Source organism: Sycon ciliatum, chromosome 5 (genome assembly GCF_964019385.1).
Source record: "Sycon ciliatum chromosome 5, ocSycCili1.1, whole genome shotgun sequence".
Classification (NCBI taxonomy): domain Eukaryota; kingdom Metazoa; phylum Porifera; class Calcarea; order Leucosolenida; family Sycettidae; genus Sycon; species Sycon ciliatum.
This window is the reverse complement of record NC_088647.1, coordinates 26,348,776-26,368,258: the sequence shown is the minus strand read 5'-3', so window position 1 is coordinate 26,368,258 and position 19,483 is coordinate 26,348,776. Positions and strand designations below refer to the sequence as shown.

At 46.0% G+C, this 19,483-nt stretch overlaps 1 protein-coding gene across 1 annotated transcript in view; it reads left to right on the top strand.

The window, feature by feature from the left end:
* Nucleotides 1-19,483, top strand: part of LOC135816697 (sushi, von Willebrand factor type A, EGF and pentraxin domain-containing protein 1-like) — a gene marked incomplete at its 3' end in the record, with an annotated part of 56,231 nt that overhangs the window by 16,984 nt on the left and 19,764 nt on the right. Inside the window, 5 exon segments of the mRNA XM_065329824.1 lie at nucleotides 3,288-3,455; nucleotides 11,055-11,237; nucleotides 11,624-11,806; nucleotides 16,788-16,970; nucleotides 18,928-19,110. Of these exon segments, the coding sequence (XP_065185896.1) occupies nucleotides 3,288-3,455; nucleotides 11,055-11,237; nucleotides 11,624-11,806; nucleotides 16,788-16,970; nucleotides 18,928-19,110 (900 nt within the window).

Below are 19,483 nucleotides of genomic sequence, written 5' to 3'. Positions count from 1 at the left end.
TGGCTGCCTGCTGCACTGGCTGCAGGATTACCTCCTGAACCGCAAACTATCAGTCCTGGTCCACGGCGACTCATCCTCTCCGGCGCCCATAACAGCAGGTGCGCCCCAAGGCAGTATCCTTGGCCCGACACTTTTCCTCTTGTATGTGTCTGACCTGGATCAGTGCCTGTCTCCCGAGATGCGACTAAGTTCCTTTGCAGACGACACAACCCTCTACAGCCTCATCCGCACGCAGGACAATATGCATGACATGACTGCCGCCTTGCAATCCAGCCTCAAGCGTCTTGAAGAGTGGGGAGAACGCTGGCGCATCAGATTCGAGCCCTCTAAATCGCAACAGCTGCTGATGACTACGAAAGCCACACACCCTGCTGTCCCTGACATCAAGTTTGGAGGTATCGTGGTTCCGGAAGCCAACACCATCAAGCTTCTTGGAGTGACATTTGACGCCAAGCTGTCATTCCGGGATCACTTGCACTCAATTGCGACACGTGGCTGCCAGAGACTGGGTGTTCTCCGTCGGGCTTGTCGGGTGTTAGATTACCATGGCCGGCTTTGTGCGTACAAGGGATTTGTGCGACCCATCCTCGAGTATGCTCCCCTTGTGTGGATGGGAGCTGCATCCAGCCACCTCGCCCGACTCGACCGTGTACAGAAACGTGCAATGGCCATTATTGGCCCTGGTGCCCTTCTCCAAAGCCTGTGCCACCGCCGGATTGTATCTGGGCTGGTATACCTGTACAAGCTCCAGTGTATCCCAGGACCACCCCAGCTCACCGCCATGATCCCCCCCCCCCCCTCCAGCCAACCATGTAGAAGCTCGGCGCACCCAGAGTCAACCCCCTCCTGGCCAGCAGCACCATGTGCAGCTGCAGCAAGTCCTGGACAGGAGAGCACCTGCCTATGCTTCTCACTCCTTCCCGTTTTCTGTAGTCTCAGTATGGAACAGCTTGCCAAGCGAAATTGTAAGGGCTCCACTCAGCTTAAAGCGGCTCCACACGTTCAAAGAAGATGTCCATAAGTACCTCACGCACCAACACTGGCTGATGGCTACCGACTTCTACGGATGAACTCCTGACTGTGGCACGGGTCATGTTCCTTGGTTCGGCTCTGCTGATGATATTGGGCTTCATTTACCTTTTATTATTTAATTTTTTATTTAAATAACCGACGAGGAGACAACAGCCGTAAAATAGCAATGAAAAATATCAATTGTGCACTCATAACCATGTATAAACAATTAAAATGAAACAATTCCAGAACGTTTTCGTGTGACCATCATCAGTGGAACATCGTCACATAGTAAGAATCACTAAAACAACCTGTTATATAGCTAGAGTAATATGAAAAGAAGCGTGAGAATGCAGCACAGCTAGCGGTTATGCATAACGCGTGTAGTGTGAACCTTTGCAGTGTATCTGAGAATGGTAGCAGTAGATGAATGTGGCAGCTGTGAGTGCGTGTGAACAAAAACTGGTGAGTGCGTACTATTTAAAAAGTGTGAGTGCTACAACATTTTCTTTTTGCTTGCATAGAACAGGGTCACGTGTGCGAATATATACAGCATTCCAACACCTGCAACTGCTTAAAGAAACGCGCGCGACAAATAACACTAAACCAGGAATCGTCAAACAACTTACGACAGTCCGGACTGGACACCAAATGCTTGTAGATGGCAGACTTGCTCTTGTCGATGTCGATCTCCTCCTCGTCCGTATCACCCCCATCCTCCACTTCCTGTTCCTGCTCCCCTTGCTTTCCCCCTGACCATCCTGTTCATCCCCATCATCATCCTCCATCTCCATCTCCTCATGCCATCGCTTCTTTCTCCTTGACGTGTTCACTGCCGCGTCCGTACTTTCACCTGCCACTACTGGTTCCGCCTTCTCCATTTTTCTCAGTCGTGTCTCCGCTAGTCTCTGGCTTCTCCTCAGATTCGTTTTTCCTCCATTTTCATTTCGTTCTCCTGGTGATCTTTCCGTTACCGCCGTCGGGTTTGTTAACGAACGATCGTCCGGTGGTCTCCCATGCCGTGTTGTTGTCAAGAGTGACACCAGATTCATGTGTTGCGCTACTGTTGAGTCCGGTGTTGTATCCGTTTCTGGTTGTGTTGTAATACTGACAGGCGTAGTAGTAGGCAACGGGTGTTTTCGTGGCCTCCCACGCTTTGGCCTGCCTGCCCTGGCCGCTTTTGACAACAAGGACAATGGGACGTGTTGTTTGATACGTTCGTTCACGGTGTTGAAGGACGTCCTGCCGACCCATCATTTGAGTCACCTAATTTATCATTTTGAATGCCGACAGTGCGGTAGTCGGTATGTTGGCAGGACGCTTCAACACTTGTCCGAACGTATCAAACAACTTGAATCTAGCTAGTAGTCATGCTGCCTATTTTCTGTGTGTGTGTGTGTGTGTGTGTGTGTGTGTGTGTGTGTGTGTGCTTGTGCTTGTGTGTGTGTATGTGTGGGTGTGTCTGGGTATCAGCCTTGCAAGCTGTTGAATGGTGTAATCCCAGCACAAGTTGCTAGGTCTAACATACCTGTTCGCTATCATTGCTTCCGCGATGGGCATGCCTGAAGTCTGAGGTGTGCGTGTGTGTGTGTGTGCGTGTGTGCGTGTGTGTGTGTGTGTGTGTGTGTGTGTGTGTGCACCACCTCTTTGAGGCACCTTGAGATCAGTCTTGTGCTCCGAGTTGGAACTTCCAATCTCTCTTGTTAAAAAATTATCAATTTCCAAATACCCACTTTTAGGAGTACTGGAAGGTTTCAGGCTGGGTGATTACCCTCACTATTATATATTTCACGGTTTGCGTGAAACTGGGCTGGAAGCGGAATTTTCCGCATCCGCAGCAACATCACCACCATGTAGATCAGACCCACCACCAAGTGATCAAAGACCGAAATCCCATTCACTGCATCCATGTTTCCCTCGTACCTGGCCACAAGTTCCCTATTAACCGCGTGTCGCATCACTGCTGGAAGAATCCTTCTGTTTCCAAGCAGGACTAACTAGAACAGTCAAAATAGGGAGAACTTCCTTCCTTCTTTTTCTTCTTCTTTGTTGCCCTCACCCACCTTACCCATGGAGGGTAGCGGAGCTCCTACGGATGCAGAAAACTCGGGCCTCCAGCCCAGTCTCACGCAAACTGTGAATGTTTTCATTGAAGTATAGATTGTTTCATGTTTGCAGAGGATCCTCACCAGACTTGTCGAAAATTTTCTGAGGCCAAGATTGGAATAGTGATAATTTCTTTTCTTGTTCTTCTTCCCTGTTGACCTTGTGTCCAGTTCTCAATTGCAGCGTGCCAGCCATACAATTTGGTATGAGTAATGCTTCACTCGTTCAATATGGTGCTGCTGTTCAGTTTACATGCAACCATACATACTTTCTGGTGGGGAATTCATCAGCTACGTGCAACGGTGATGGTACATTGAGCTCAGTGCCGACATGTTATCGTAAGTGCAAATTACTTTCTTTCCAAGTACAGCTAGCTGTAATCAGGTAAAACCAACCTGTAGCTTTTGCTGAAAAGTATAGAAATCCTGTTTTGTAGAGTTGCGCCGAACTGGTCGTTTTCAAAGAAGAACGGAGGTATCGAACTTTCGCGTTGCTAAACGATCTTTTCAAATCCCGAAACTGATTTTAAAATTAAAAAGCCAGTCATAAAATTCAAAAAGAGAATCGTGGATAGTTGCCACACAACTCGTTCTCATGTGTTTCTTGCAAGAAAACACCACTCCCTGCTCAATACACAGTGGTTCGGGGAATTCACCCCTCATCAGTTGAGCTTCTGTAGGCAGAGGAAGATTGTACCTGAAGAGTGTTGTGAGGAAGAATGTGTCAGGGACACACACTTAGATTGCGTTTGGCTGGTCACAATCCACAACGGGAATCACTGGGAATCATTCTGGCCCGTTTGTTTTGTCAAAAATTCCGTTCGATTGGTCCCTTTGCAGAATGGGAATGGCTGAGAATGATCCTTTTTGGAGAATGATCATTCCACCTCACATGCTGGAATGAGCATTCTCATTCCGGAATCAAACATGATAATGGTTACCACGAGCCAACCAATGTAGCTACAGGTTCAAGTACCTTAAATCATGCACTCAGAAGTACCTTGACTCTCTCAAGGAAACTAGAGTCGGGTAAAAGAGAAGAGAGCCGCTGTTCCACAGCGGCATGATGGAATTGTTATGTCAAGTGCTTACTAGTTGATTCCGGGCCCGTTTGTTTGGTCAGGTGATTCTTACCAATCCCCATTCCAGAATGGTTGTCGATGACATTCTGAAAATGCCCAACCAAACCCAAACTTAACCCTTTCAGCACGCATCACGTATATATACGTGATGATACATGTAACTGACCCACGGATCACTTATACATACGTGATGCGCACAGTGAAAATGAAAGTTCTCTCGAGACATCCGTGGTCGACGGATCTTATCCTTACGTGGACCAGTGACGTGATGGATGAACGTCAACAGTTCTACGATAGTACTAACGGACGCATGTGCCGCTATGCACGCGTACATAGATGTCGCGTGAACAATTATTTGACTAATGGAAATTTTGACAATTTGCTGTCATGGCGCGGCGTCAATATAGTGCAGACGATCTCGATCATGTCCTCGACCTTGTGGTACTCGACCCTGACAGTGATGTCGAGCTGACATTGTCTGAAGACGACATCGTTCTGTCGGAGGAAAATGGAGATCTGCCTGAAAATCGCGCAGCGTCGCCAGGCGATAGTGAAAATGAATTGGACGACGACGATGTCGTAGGAGATGCTGCGGATGACGATATAGGTAGCGCCAGCAGCGACAGTGGCAGTGAGAGCGAGGGGACATCTGCTATAACCCACGTGGAAGCAGTCGAAGCACTAGCTGAGGGCGACGATGGAAGTGAAGGTAGGTGTTTTTATTTTTATTTTTATTTTTACTTTTATTCACAAACCCAACTCGTAAAATAAATAATTATGTGGACAAAAACAAACAGCTACTGAGCAGGGGCTGCACTGGGCAGCAGTGATGGTGAGGTACAAGGGGCTCCACCGACCAAAGGTCTCGGCTTCAATGCCACAAGCACGCACCAGGAAAAAGAAACAGAAATGTAAAGCAAAACTAGACCTAGCTATGGGGAAGTAGAATGGGTAAAAGTACCGGTAGGTGTTAAGAAAAAAATAAAAACAAGATTAACCCTTTACCGTTTTAGGTATTTGTACAGCAAAAACCGACCGTCACTGTTCATGCCGTAACTTTTTTATTTTTCACTTTTATTATGTACAAAATGGGGTGATTCTGAAAGTAAAAACCCTCAGGAATGCGATGCAACAACTTTCAAGTCCAGAAAACGAACACAGATTTCACTATTTAGCACTAATAATTATTTGGATGTATTGCCGATCGGGCAAACTGTTGCAATATGCAATAAATCAGATCCTTGCACTGGAGTGGCTCTCTCAGGTAAGTGGATACCAGGTTCGTTCTCTGGGTGGAATGCAGGAGTGTTACCAGTCACAGCGGTGTCAGCATTGTCCCAAGTATTGCAAATATCGACTAGTGCAGATTGCACCGCTGGCTATACATAGTACCTGTACACCACGACCTCTACCGTGACGACGGCCTATTCCAAGGCCGAATCCTCTCTCTCTGCCACTTCCCCTTCCACCATTAGTGGCACTCATCTCAGCGACACTGTCGTCGTCTGTGACATCCATGGCACTCTTACTGGCGCTGCTTTCACTCGCCATGTCATCGTCGCGGTCGTTGTCAGAATAAATATTTTCAACAGGATTGTCTGGCTCCACAAACTCATCTTCGCTGGATGAGGCAGCGACAGAGTCGTCAGGAAGGGTCTCCAGAAGCGAAAGAGCTTGCTCCGCGTCCATGGCTTGCACAGCAGGGCAGACAGTCGTAAGGCCAGCTCAAGCAAAGTCGAAATAATCTGCAGGCAGTACCAAAAGTCGCAGGGTACGCACTTTTCCCCAAGCGCATTTTTCAAGTCGCGATTTTCGCGATTTTTTATATTGCATCACACAAAAAAATTGTCGGCACCCTCTGCGCGTATACATCTTGGCTACCAGTAGGGAAAATCCCAGCTCTCTGCGGTGAACCAGTCCAGCGCTGTGCGCATAGAAGTCATCGACCGCGAGCGGTCGAAATTTGTACGTACAAACGGTAAAGGGTTAAAAGAAGTGTGCGTATGGATCTAAAAATAGTACTCATAACTTCACATTTTCAAATATTTGTACTAAAATTTTTGTTCCTCAGCTGATCGCTCAATGATCATGCACGGACATTGTTCCTCTTTCACAGTGCATGTAAATGTGCATTGTGTTGCAAATGCTTATCGTTGTGAGATCCCAAATTTGAATCATATTTTTAGTATTCATACACATTTACAACTCAATCTGCGGGCAGATTTGGACAATGCAAATTGTTATAATTACATGTATTAGCATTTGTGAGCGACACTGGGAACATCATGGGATTTGTCATGGATATTTTGTAACTGCAGGTATCTGAATGTGGAACCCAATGTGCCGCCATTTACTGGCCAGCCAGGTATCAAGATGCCTCTCCCGGACGATCCAACTCCACTGGACTATGTCAAGCTGTTCTTCACTGCACAATTGGAGATGGGAGATGCTAGTGACGGAGACAAACCGGTTACCAAGAGCATACATCGACGCTAACGCTGAAACACTGGCCCGGCGCAGCCTCGCCCGCTCGTGGACACCCGTTACCGTAGCCGAAATGAAAGTGTTCCTGGGCTTGTTCTTGAACATGGGCCTTGTTCCTAAGCCCGAGCTTGGCCACTATTGGAGCACGGATCCCATCATCGCCACGCTGTTCTACAGCCGTACGATGTCGCGCGAGCGCTTCATCTCTATCATGAACTTTCTGCACTTCATGGACAACGCTGAAGAAGATCCCAACGATAAGCTCTCCAAGATACGGCCTCTTCTGACGTGGCTTCAGGAGCGCTTTATGAGAGTTTACACTCCCAACGAGTACATTTCAATTGACGAGGAACTGGTGGCGTTCAAGGGAAGGATATCATTTCGCCAGTATATTCCGTCGAAGTGAGAGCACGCTGCGGGATGAAAATCTATGCGCTCTGCGAGGACAGCTGTTACCTTTTCAATCTGATTGTCTACGTCGGGAAGGACAACGAAACCTTCTGCCCTGAGAAGGTCAAGGAGCTCGGCGTGTTCGGTGCGGTAGTGCACAAGCTCATTGAGCCGCTTCTCGGGAAGGGGTATAAGCTGTATGCGGACAACTGGTACACGAGTATCCCGATAGCCACCTATCTCAAGGGCAACGTAACGGGAGTATGCGGTACCATTCGCAAGAACCGCATTGCCACCACCGGAGCGGTGGTGGCGGCATGATGTTCATAAAGTTGCAGGACACAAAGGAGGTGCATTTTCTGTCCACGATGCACAAGGCAAACGTAGAGCCAACTGGCAAGCGAGATCGGCAGCGCCGCCCAGTTTGCAAGATTTGTCTTGTACAGGGCTACAACAAGAAGATGGGTGGAGTTGACAAAAATGATGAGATGCTGTCGTTCTACACCGCTGCACGCAAGTCCCTGAAGTGGTACAAGAAGCTCGCCGTGCATCTGATCGAGCCAAACGGAAGTCAAACCGCATGACGCACTTCGACTTTGTGAAGCGCGCCCTGAAAGCCCTCATCGCCGAAGACAAGGCGGAGATGGTAGCTCGCGCGGAAGCAGCTGCTGCAGCAACTGGTGGAGCCACAGGCACGAAGCGCATGGACAGCCACTTCCTGCGCTACATCCCGGCAACCGAGAAAAAGGCTAATCTGCAGAAACAGTGTGTTGCCTGCTACGGCAAGGGTAACCGGAAGGATGTCCGCACCATGTGCGCTGATTGCCTCGGGAATCTTGGCTATTGCATTCCGTGTTTCGAGGAGTCTCACCGGGGGCAATAGAGCTGTTCTCGCTCGTGTCAGGGGTGGGCAGGTCTGGGCACCGCTTGAGGATTCTGGCAGGCTTTATCTAGTTGCTAGCTACAGTGAATATCGGATATAACGTGCCCCTTTGATGTTCGAAAAATGTATCACTATATCCGGTGCATCACTATAGCCGATTTGCATGTTTGACCGACACATGGCACATGACTGCACATGAAATGATGCGTACACGCTGGAAAAAGCATGCTGAAAGTGCATGCATGCTCCGCGGACTGTGTACCGGTGCATGACACAGAGCAGTGCATGGCAGTGCAGTACGAGTACAGACTGTACATGTACTAGAACTTCGATACATCATGTGGCATGGCTGCTTCTTCAGCGTGTTCTCCAAAAAAAGCCTGAGCTGGATCCGTGCTCACGTCAGATCTACTCGGTGTCCAACGAGTTGCGTAGAGCCAGAAATAGACATGAGTGGCTGTGAAGATCTATCTACGTGAGTTGGCAACATCATCGTGAGAGGCAACACAGCCAGAAACGGACAAGAGCATGCAGAAAGATCACTCTTGATCATTATATGCGATATTTTCCTGTACATTTGATATGGTTTGCTTCCTGAAGTCCATCACAATAAGCGATATATCGGTATAGCCGATAATAGTGTATATAGTGATATTTTAGCTGTATTTTTTTCTGATTTGATTTTGACTTTGACGTGTTCTATCACTATAACCGGTATATCATTATATCCGGTCACTTTATAAACCATACTTACTGTACCTGCTAGTTCACTGTAGTGGTATTGCAGCGCTCAGCTACTTTGTGTGAGCTGCATTCAATAATTTGTGTGAGCTGCATTCAATAATTTGTGTGAGCTGCATTCAATAATTTTGTGTGAGCTGCATTCAATAATTTGTGTGAGCTTCATTCTATAATTTGTGTGTGTGTGTGTGTGTGTGTGTGTGTGTGGGTGCGCGCGCGCGCGCTCGGGTGCGCTTTCATGCATGTGTCCAATGGTGTACATGAATGTACGGGTGAATGTGAATGCGAGAATTGCATGGCTAGATAGGTTTGTATGAGTGTTAATAATAATTATGTGCATGTCTCTGCCTTTGTCTGTTCGGCAAGAACCTGTTGCCTAGCTATTCGCATGCACATTGAATAGTTCCTGACGCCCCTCAGCTGTCCTCAGCAAACATGACCATATTTGGTCATCATCAAAACCGTAATTATGTCAAACCTAGTTCTTACCATCATATCCACCTGGCCATTCTAGTGTAAATGAGCTACATGCTCTGGTACGTTCAACCCGTGTTATGCGAAAATTCATCAAAAATGCGTATATTTTGTACTCGTTTTACTGGCTTCTATTGACCAAATATGGAATTTTGTGTTGGCAATTATTCTCACTGAAACCTATGCATTCGCCACCGTTTCCGAGGACCGCATGCCGGCCTCGGCGGAAGGAGCGTACCAAACAGGAACTGGCGCGGAGTTCTAGCGCCGTCCATCCTAGCTAGATGGCCTAGCCATTCCCACATATTAATTTCTGATAATTCGAACCTGAAACTGGACATGTTCGAAAAATTAGAAGTCCCATGGATTCCACTCACATAGAAAATGTGTAGGATTTGTGCTGATAATTCGAAGCTGGCAAAGTGTAATTCGAAGTTCACTGTACACTGTACTGGTCAGTTCAGTTTGCATGAGCAGGCTGTGCCGGTCAGTTCAGTGTCCGCGAAATCTGTGTCTAAAGGGCCGTCCAATGTTACCAATAATATTTACAAAACGAAAAGTTATCATCAGGGGTAGGTGGCTTTGATGGAGTTTCGTTTTAAAAATAAATATTGAATGCAGATGGGAATGCCCAGTTTCTTCTGGGTGTCGAAAATTGACATCAATATTTTATTGGGATTCGCTTTACCTGCAGAAAAGGTGGGTGGGTGGGGGCTGAAAAATCCTAAAACATTTCATTTTGTAAAAACAATCGGTAACCCCGGATTGCTAAGGTTCATACTGCGCAACTCTGCCTGACCATGAGAGCATATTGACATACATACTGTGTGATGGGTTCATGTTTAGACACAGGTAGACTCCCTTTAATTCGAACCTCAAATTGCCAGGCCCTAACTTTGAATTATCCGGAACTTCTAATTATCCAAATGCAGCCCCATGCACTGATATGTATGTCAAAATGCTTGAAATCGCATGCTGAATATTTTTTACACATTTTATTTTCATCAACGAAACATAGGTGGTCGTACCGGTACGCGGTCATGTAGAGATCTACAACGGATCATCAAAACACTGGATCGACACAAAATCATTAATTTTTGACATTATCTTCATCTTCTAGTGAAGAAGTTGTCAGTCACTGCAGCTTTCCTGAAACAATTTCAACGGAAAAGAACTGCGCTGCCTAATCCGCGTCATGAAAGGCCGTTGGACAGCAGCACGTCGTTCTGAAAAACGGAAGTGGAGCAAGGGCATAGACAATATTTACGACAATAGTGTTGTTGTGCGCCAACATCTCTGCGCACGAGCTGGCGCGGCAAGAAAGGCCATCGAGATTCGCGAAGAGAGTCAGCCACCTGGAAGAAGTCGTCTTCAATCAAACCTTTGCGATTTGCCTCGCACGTGCTTGAATCAAATTTCAAGAGAAGGTGGGTTTCTTGAACGCTATAGTCGATCCTGCAGCGGACCATCGATCGATTTTTGAGCTACTCTTGGCTAGAGAAGGAGAAAAGAATGAACTTCGAATTACAAGGATAGCAACTCAATCTCACTTCGAAATGAGCGTTCAAAGGACATAGCCAATGTACTGTAAACAGCTCTTCTGTACGAAGACTGGGTTCGAATTATCCAACCAGCGCACTTTTCGTACTTCAAATTATGCATTCGATTTTGACTTGAAGTGACTTGCAGAAGATCGGTACGACGAAAAAGTTCGAATTACACGGAATGTTTGAATTATACCGTATTCGAATTAGAGGCAGTCTACCTGTATTTAGAATGTCCGGATAATTAGAAGTTTCTTCCTGGCATTCTGAGGTTTTAAGTATCAGGATTCCACCTGTATCATTGTATCTTTGAAATTCTTTCTATTCTAACCCTGCTCAGGTGATTGTGGACAGCCAAACATAACCGGTGGTACCATTCCAGTATCATCAAAGACCATAGCCGGGACTATGGCAACAGTGTCATGTGCTACGAATTGGGCAATGAGTTCTTCTGCGTCCTCCCCCTCCACAATCACTTGCCAAGATAATGGTAGTTGGACGTCAAGTGCAGGCCTGTGTGTGCGTAAGTCAATGCTCCACTGTCTGTAGCACACTCAAAGTATGCTGGCAGTCGTTGCCAGTCTCTGAAAGCCCTACCTTGAATGGGTACCGTAATTTCACAAATTTTCGGTGTACTTTTATTTTCGGTACTTTCGGTGCGTCTGTTTCACACCTAAATTTCAATACACCGAACAAACACTAACACACATATCCAATAGGGAACTGCTTCTCTGTACCGAAAATTTCTGTTCACCTAACCTAGCCTGTTGCCCTCATACCGAAAATATTGAGCACCGAAAATTTCTGAAATTAGAGTATCATAATAATTATAGCTATGAACAAAATTAAACTCACCATACGTGTATACCATTGTATCTTTGAAATTCTTTCCATTCTTGCCCTGTTCAGGTGATTGTGGACAGCCAGGCGTGGCGGGTGTCACCATTCCAGCCTCATCAAAGACCATAGCCGGGACTGTCGCAACAGTGTCATGTGCTACGAATTGGGCACCGAATTCTTCTGCGTCCTCCCCCTCCACAATCACTTGCCAAGATGATGGGACTTGGACGTCAAGTGCAGGCCTGTGTGTGCGTAAGTCAATGCTTCACTCACCGTTCACACTCAATGTACTGGATAAGCAGAAATTTAGTCTTTTTTGTCCAAGGAGGTTTCAGACTATGCCGGACTAACGTCGATTTGTCTAGCTTTTCAACACAATCTTAGGCCTGGACTAAATTGTCAACTGGACGAACTCCCTTTCTTTGGAGTTGGACGAAATTATTGACCGGCTAATTGTCTGCCTGTAAATAGTATGCTGGCAGTTGCTGACAGTCTCTGAAAGTGGTTCATAACAGCAGAGGCCTTCGCCATGCTCCTTGTGATACTGACGCCGCTCCCTTCCCTTACCATCGCACTCTGTGAACATAGTAAAAATAGAAAAAAATAGAAAAATAAACCCTCCAACTACGGTACCATTTCATTCCTGATGATGGTTATTTTATGACCGAATTTTGAATTGATTTTTTTCTGAAATGATTTTGTGAAAAGCAGTGATTGAGTGTGAGCCAGTGTTGCTCACAAGCCAATTTTTACCTACAGTACCGTTTGTACAAACTGTACCCTGCGAACGGTCCTATGGTGGGAGAGTGCGTTCATAAGGGAAGGGAGGGGACGCCAGTATCGTGAGCAGCATGGCGAAGGTCTTTGGTGACGACTCGGGAGAATGATAATAGGTTGGGAGGAGCATGAGTATGCCGTATACTTAGCTTGTATACGATATGGCAAAACATTGAGCAGTTCGAGTACATCATGATTGCATACGACTAATGATTAGTTGTAACTGAGGGATTTTAGCTTTATCCTTCGTTCTCCAGTTTTCGATCACTCAGTGTACACTAGGGCATGATTTCATAAAAGTGACGTCGTTTGATTTGATACACAATCGTTGAATAATTAATTTTGACCTGCGTCTTCTTTATCAATTGCTTTTGGCTACTTTGGCACAAGGGACGTCGTCCAACACTGGAAAATGTGTCTCTCACCAATTAATTTGGTTTCCATAGTCATTTGGGTGAATCTCATCACTCGCAATAGTATCGTCCAAATTAGGTATTTTTATGCGCCCGTGCTCCCGTTGTTCCCATATGGGAACATACCTCTAACCCAGCTATCCTTGGTCCGAATTAAAACATATTTTGACACGTACATCACAAAACCAATATACACTTGTGTGGAAAATTTCGTAATGATAAGGCAATTCCTTGATGGGTCGGGATGATAAAGGTTAATGGGCCCCACCACCACACTCCATTGTTCACCCCAGTGTCTGGAGATATGTGGATTTTGTAGAAAAAAAGGAAAAAGGTCTGTTGCTCGAGAGAACGCCTGAGGGGACTCCGCGGGGACAGTCGTCGTGGTGCGTCCATGCTATGCTGTGCTGCATGGGCTGTGCTGTCGAGCTGCGGCCATTCACGTGAGGGCGTTCACGTATTCATATTTATTCTTCTTGTTTACGTGTAGTGAAATGGAAACAAGGAAAACGGCGGGGCACACATTGTGCGTTAGAGTCCACCAACTACACCAGGTTTTGAACAGTCAGACGTGACACAAGGTAGCACCAGACTGACAGGGAGTACTGAGACATTCCACGGCAAGGAAATGAGCTTGAACACTGCTCGGTAGTGCTAACCAACGGCCTTCCAACTTGGAAGGTTCATGGATATTACCTGGTGTATTAAGTGGACTCTAACGCAAAACTTGTGTCCCACCGTTTTCCTTGTTTTCATTTTTAAATGTTTTCCTTGGCTCACCATCTGGGTACTTACTTGTAGTTATTATTATTTATTTATTATTATTTAAATAATCTACGTGGAGATAAAAGTTCAACAAGAGATCTTGGAAGCTCAGGGCTCTACGCTATGCTTTTTTGCTTGCTCATCATGCATGTGACGTGTCAAAGCTGTGTGGACCCTGGCTAGCGCCAAACGATACTGAAGTAACGTCTGTTGCATAGCTATGGGATGAATATTTGGTGTTTTTTTTTTTTTTTTTTTTTTTTTTTTTTGTGTCACACCTGGCGCTATCCCGTATTTGTCCCGTACCGTACCGTACCGGCGTACCATCGAAGACAGCTGGCCACCAACAGATGGCCACAATATTTTTGTTTGTTTGTGCCATCGGCATGCCCGGCGCTATCCCGTACCTGTCTCGTTTCTGCCGATCACGGGCGTTCTGGAGTCGACGGGATGTCTGTCCTGACGTTTCCTGTGGCCGTTAGGCATATGCGGATAATGCCGGGAGAAAAATTGGCGGAATTCGGTACTTTTTCTGGTAAGTTTCATGCATGTTTCGTATGTGGATAAAGAAATGGAGCAGAATTCGAGGAATTGCCCGCCATAAGGTTGGTATGGTTCTGCCAATTTCACTGCTTTTCGAGCAGAATCTGCCACCTTTCGAGCATTATCCGCACACCCCTAGTGACTGGCGCTGACTCTGCCGATCACTGGCGTTCTGGAGTCGACGGGATGTCTGTCCTGCCGTTTCCTGTGACCGGCGCTGACTTTGCCGATCACGAATGTTCTGGAGTCGACGGGATCTCTCTTCCGACGTTTCCTGTGACCGGCGCTGACTCTGCCGATCAAGGACATTCTGAAGTCAACGGGATCTCTCTTCTGACGTTTCTTGTGACCGGCGCTGACTCGCCCGTTCAGGATTATTTTGGAGACGACGGGATCTCTCGTCCAAAGTATGTTTTTGCTAACGCATCCTGTCACCTATTCGGCAACTAACGTCCATTCTAATTGCATTTCCTCGTCTCCCTACTTCGTATTTCTTTCCAGAAAATCTCTCTAAACAGCAGGGAGTCGTTTACATAATACGACTCCCTGCTATACATCTATATACGTTATAATTATAATGCTATCGGCCTACATGCGATTCCCGGGCTGGTCGACAGGCGGCCCAGCCAGCCTGCTAGTGGGATCTCGGCCTCGCACACAAATCCACACAAAATGTTACTGCACTATCGGCCTGAATGCATTCCCCCGATACACTTCGCATATATACTCATTCTTTTGATGGTACCGTGCTCTTGATGGTACGGGACAGGTACAGGATAGCGCCAGGCATGCCGATGGCACAAAAAAACAAAAATGTTGTGGCCAGCTGTCTTTGCTGGTACGGTACGGTACGGGACAGATACGGGATAGCGCCAGGCGTGACACAAACACACAAACAAACAAACACACAAATACCAAATTAAAGCCGTGTGGACCCTGGCTAGCGCCAGACGTTACTCAAGTAATGTCTTCTGCATAGCTACGGGAATAATAGCTATGAAAAGTATGAATGCCGCAGACATCACCACGCAACATGACAATTTGTTCAAAGTTTGAGATTGTGTGTTTCCAGAATCGATTTTCAAGCTCCGATCATCAGTGGAAATACGGAACTAAAGTGATCAAGGGAAAGTAAAGGTTAAAAATCATGAGTTGTTTCTGCACTGTTCATGCCCATTTGTCACACTTACTCTTTATCTTAGCCCTCACTTTTTGTAATAATTACGCGTCATGTGTCACACTTCTTTGCATTTTTAACCTTTGTGCAAACTCACGAAAATAACTTTAGTGCTACAACATGTTCTTTTCGCTTACACGAATCGGGCTTATGCGTACGAATACAAACAGCTTCAAGGACCTTCAACTGCTGAACATATCGGGCACGGCACCCCCCCCCCCCCGATTTGTGTAAGGAAAAAGAACATGTTGCACTTAGGTTATTTTCGTGAGTTTGCACCCCGTGTTCATGAGTTGTTTCTGCACTGTTCATGCCCATTTGTCACACTTGCTCTTTATCTTAGCCCTCACGTTTTGTAATACTTACGCGTCATGTGTCACACTTCTTTGGATTTTTAACCTTTGTTTTTCCCTTGATCACTTGAGTTCCGTATTTCCACTGATGATCGGAGCTTGAAAATCGATTCTGGAAACACACAATCTCAAACTTTGAACACCTTGTCAACCACTTGGCAACAACTTGTCATGTTGCGTGGTGATGTCTGCGGCATTCATACCTTTCATAGCTATTATTATGGCGCAAATCTAAAAGGTGTTAATGACAGTAGGGGCAAAGTGTAAATGACTACACGTTGCCTGGTTTCTTGCGCCCATAATAGTACCGTGTAAATATTATTTGCCATGTCAATTGCAGTAAAGAAATGACCAAGGAGCTACAAGTTACACTATGATGTCCACTAACACCACCAATTGCTTGACAAGCAGCTCATGCTCAATTGCAATACTGTAGCACACGTGATTTGCGGTGTAACTTTAATCTCGGTGATTTCAGTAGAGAAACCAGGCACCTAAATTTAAATTCCACCTAAATGGCACTAGAGTATGCACTGTCTGTGAAGGGAAAGCTAGTCACTTAATTCTACATAACACCTGAAACCAGGCAGGTCCCTGGCACTGAAATTTTGATGCACCTAAAATGACCTGTTTTATAGTATCCTATTCAGCATCACCTCTGACGAGCCTTTAGCAGGCAAAACAACTGTCAGAAGGAACATTATTAATAACAATTAGGGAGGTTTAGTCCCACGTAATCCGCGTGTACTTTACGTGTGTGTACCACGTGATACTCAGTGACCCACGTACAGACGTTTTCTGATTCACGGCATACCGTGTATGGAGGCTCACCCACGTTCCGCCAGAACGTGCCTGAAAATCAGAATGGAGCGCATTGTACAAGCTGTGAGGGTGCTCAGCTGAAGAAGTTTCCGAAGCACGAAATCGAAATATTCAATGACCTTCAGAGCTTCGTCTTTGACCAAGTTTGGGCCGTTCGCTTCATGCTTTTGTTGGTTCCATGTGATTAAAAAAAACCCATTGCGAACGTGGGTCCGTTGCATGAACTTTACGTGTATCACCCATGGTCCCGTATCCGTTACGGGGGACTAAACCTCCCTGATACTTGAAGTAGCCGTAACCACTTCGTTGCTTCGAATTATCTGTGTGTGTAATGGCTACTGTGTGTAGCCATGAGACTTTCTTTCCACTCTTGCCCTGTTCAGGTGATTGTGGACTTCCAACCCAAGTCTCCGGCACCATTGTATCAACCACGAGTACCCTAGCTGGTGCTGTCGGCACTGTGGGATGTATTAGTAAATGGGCAAAGAGTTCTTCTGCGCCCTCCCCGTCCACGATCACTTGCCAAGGTGACGGGACTTGGACATCAAGTGCAGGCCTGTGTGTGCGTAAGTCAATGCTTCACTCACCGTTCACACTCACTGTACCGTTTAAGCTGAGAAATGCTTCACTGTGGCCATAGGAAGCGGGGACGAGGAGCACAGGGGCGCCATGTACTTTGACAGGCCCGGCAACAGGCAGGAAGTCTTGACTACTGTATAAGCGGAATTATTCGTCTGGGATTTAACTTCGTCTTTTTCGTCCCAGGAGCTTTTGGACTAAATTACATGCCGGACTAATTTCGATTTGTCCAGCTTTTCAATGCTCTTATGATCCACGGACGAAATTGACATCTGGACGAGCTCCCTTTCTTTGGAGTTGGACAAAATTATTGACCGACGAGATTTTCTGCTTGTACAGTTTATCATTGCGCACGCCACCGCCTGCATCAAGCCACGTCACTAGATCATCCCTTGGTCGTTTTTTTCATCGTAGCTTTCATGTCCGAGCATAGTGGACTTCGTAGTAAAAAAATAAAAATAAATAAAATGAAAGCTGGTAATGAAGCGTTTTGTTTCGTTGGCAGTTTCCTTCGAAATGGAAAAGGCACTTTGCTTTAGTCAGAGTCAATTCTTTTCATTGCTACACTGCAGCGTTCTGCAGAAAACCACTTTCCAGAAGAAATTTTTCCAGACTTACTTTTAGGACAGTGGTTGTGGGAGAGCTAAGATTGCACAGTATGACCACCAACGAAGCCAGTTGTAGATCTTGCACCATCATCCAGCCTGCGTACCGTATGATCTCTAATATAAGCACGGTCCTTTATTTTTTCAATGTACCTCCGTCCCGTGCTATTAATGGAGACGTTCCTTTATTGGAGACTGTTCCATTATTATTTCAACCTCATTTCAGAGGCATGTTGCCATGCCAAATTCATGTCAGACGCACACATATCAGGGTTTTTTTGCCGGTACAGATAATGAATTTACACAGTGTCCTTATAATGGAGACTGAGCACTTTATTTTTTGAATGCCGCCCCAAGGTGTTCTATTATTAGAGACGTGCTATTATTGGAGATTGTGCTTATATTAGAGATATGTTTCATCACAATCTTCCCTTCAATATGCTGTATAAATTGACATCGTCGTGCTTTGTCACATTAGGGGCCGTCCGGGGTTACCGATTGTTTTTACAAAACGAAAGGTTTTAGTTTTTTTCAGCCCCCGCCCACCCACTCACCTTTTTTGCAGGTAAAACGAATTCCAGGAAAATATTGATGTCAATTTTCGACACCCAGAAGTTAGGGCCTGGTCAGACTGCGGCAAAATCGAAATAATCCTAGGATTATAATCCGAATCTCCATAGTAACTTGCCGCCAGAGCGGCAAAAGCGAGAGTTGACGCTCCAAAAAAAAAGCAAGAACGGACCACGCTTTTCCGCTCCAAACAGGATTTGACCCTGATACGCCATTGACGCTGATAATCACTGATTTTTTCATCTCGATATCGAGGAGCTAATTGGCCACAGACAACAACAAAACTCATAAGGATGGTTGCAAGGATTGCACTGAAGGTGTTGCTGATCCCCAAGGTGAAGGAATTTGACGTCGTTCGTGGAGATTACCACTTGACGCTCGAAATGAAGTTTGAATTTTCACTCTCCCCACATGTGTAGTGTGATCGCGATTCAAATTCTGGACGCTGTTCTTTTTTCGTCAGGCAACCAAAATTTGCCGCAGTCTGACCAGGCCCTAACTGGGCATTCTCCATCAGCATTCAATAATTATTTTCAAAACGAAACTCCATCAAACCCACCCACCCACAAACGAAAACATTTCGTTTTAAAAATATGATTGGTAACCTTGGACGGCCCTTTATCACCATGTACTGATGTGAGAGTAATGGTACGAAAGGCCTCATCAGTTTTACAACTGGCGTCATCTCTTCGTGTGCTAATATGTTTCCCTCCGACTAAGTCTCTATTTTTAAATCTTTTGAATTTCTTCCTATTCTTGTCCTGCTCAGGTGATTGTGGACAGCCAAGCATAACTGGTGGCACAATTCCAGTATCATCAAAGACCATAGCCGGGACTGCTGCAACAGTGTCTTGCGATACGAATTGGGCAAAGAGTTCTTCTGCGCCCTCCCCGTCCACGATCACTTGCCAAGATGACGGGACTTGGACGTCAAGTGCAGGCCTGTGTGTGCGTAAGTCAATACTTCACTCACCGTTCACACTCACTGTACTGTTTAAGCTGAGAAATGCTTCACTGTGGCCATAGGAAGCGGGGACGAGGAGCACAGGGGCGCCATGTACTTTGACAGGCCCGGCAACAGGCAGGAAGTCTTGACTACTGTATAAGCGGAATTATTCGTCTGGGATTTAATTTCGTCTTTTTCGTCCCAGGAGCTTTTGGACTAAATTACATGCCGGACTAATTTCGATTTGTCCAGCTTTTCAATGCTGTTATGATCCACGGACGAAATTGACATCTGGACGAACTCCCTTTCTTTGGAGTTGGACAAAATTATTGACCGACGAGATTTTCTGCTTGTACAGTTTATCATTGCGCACGCCACC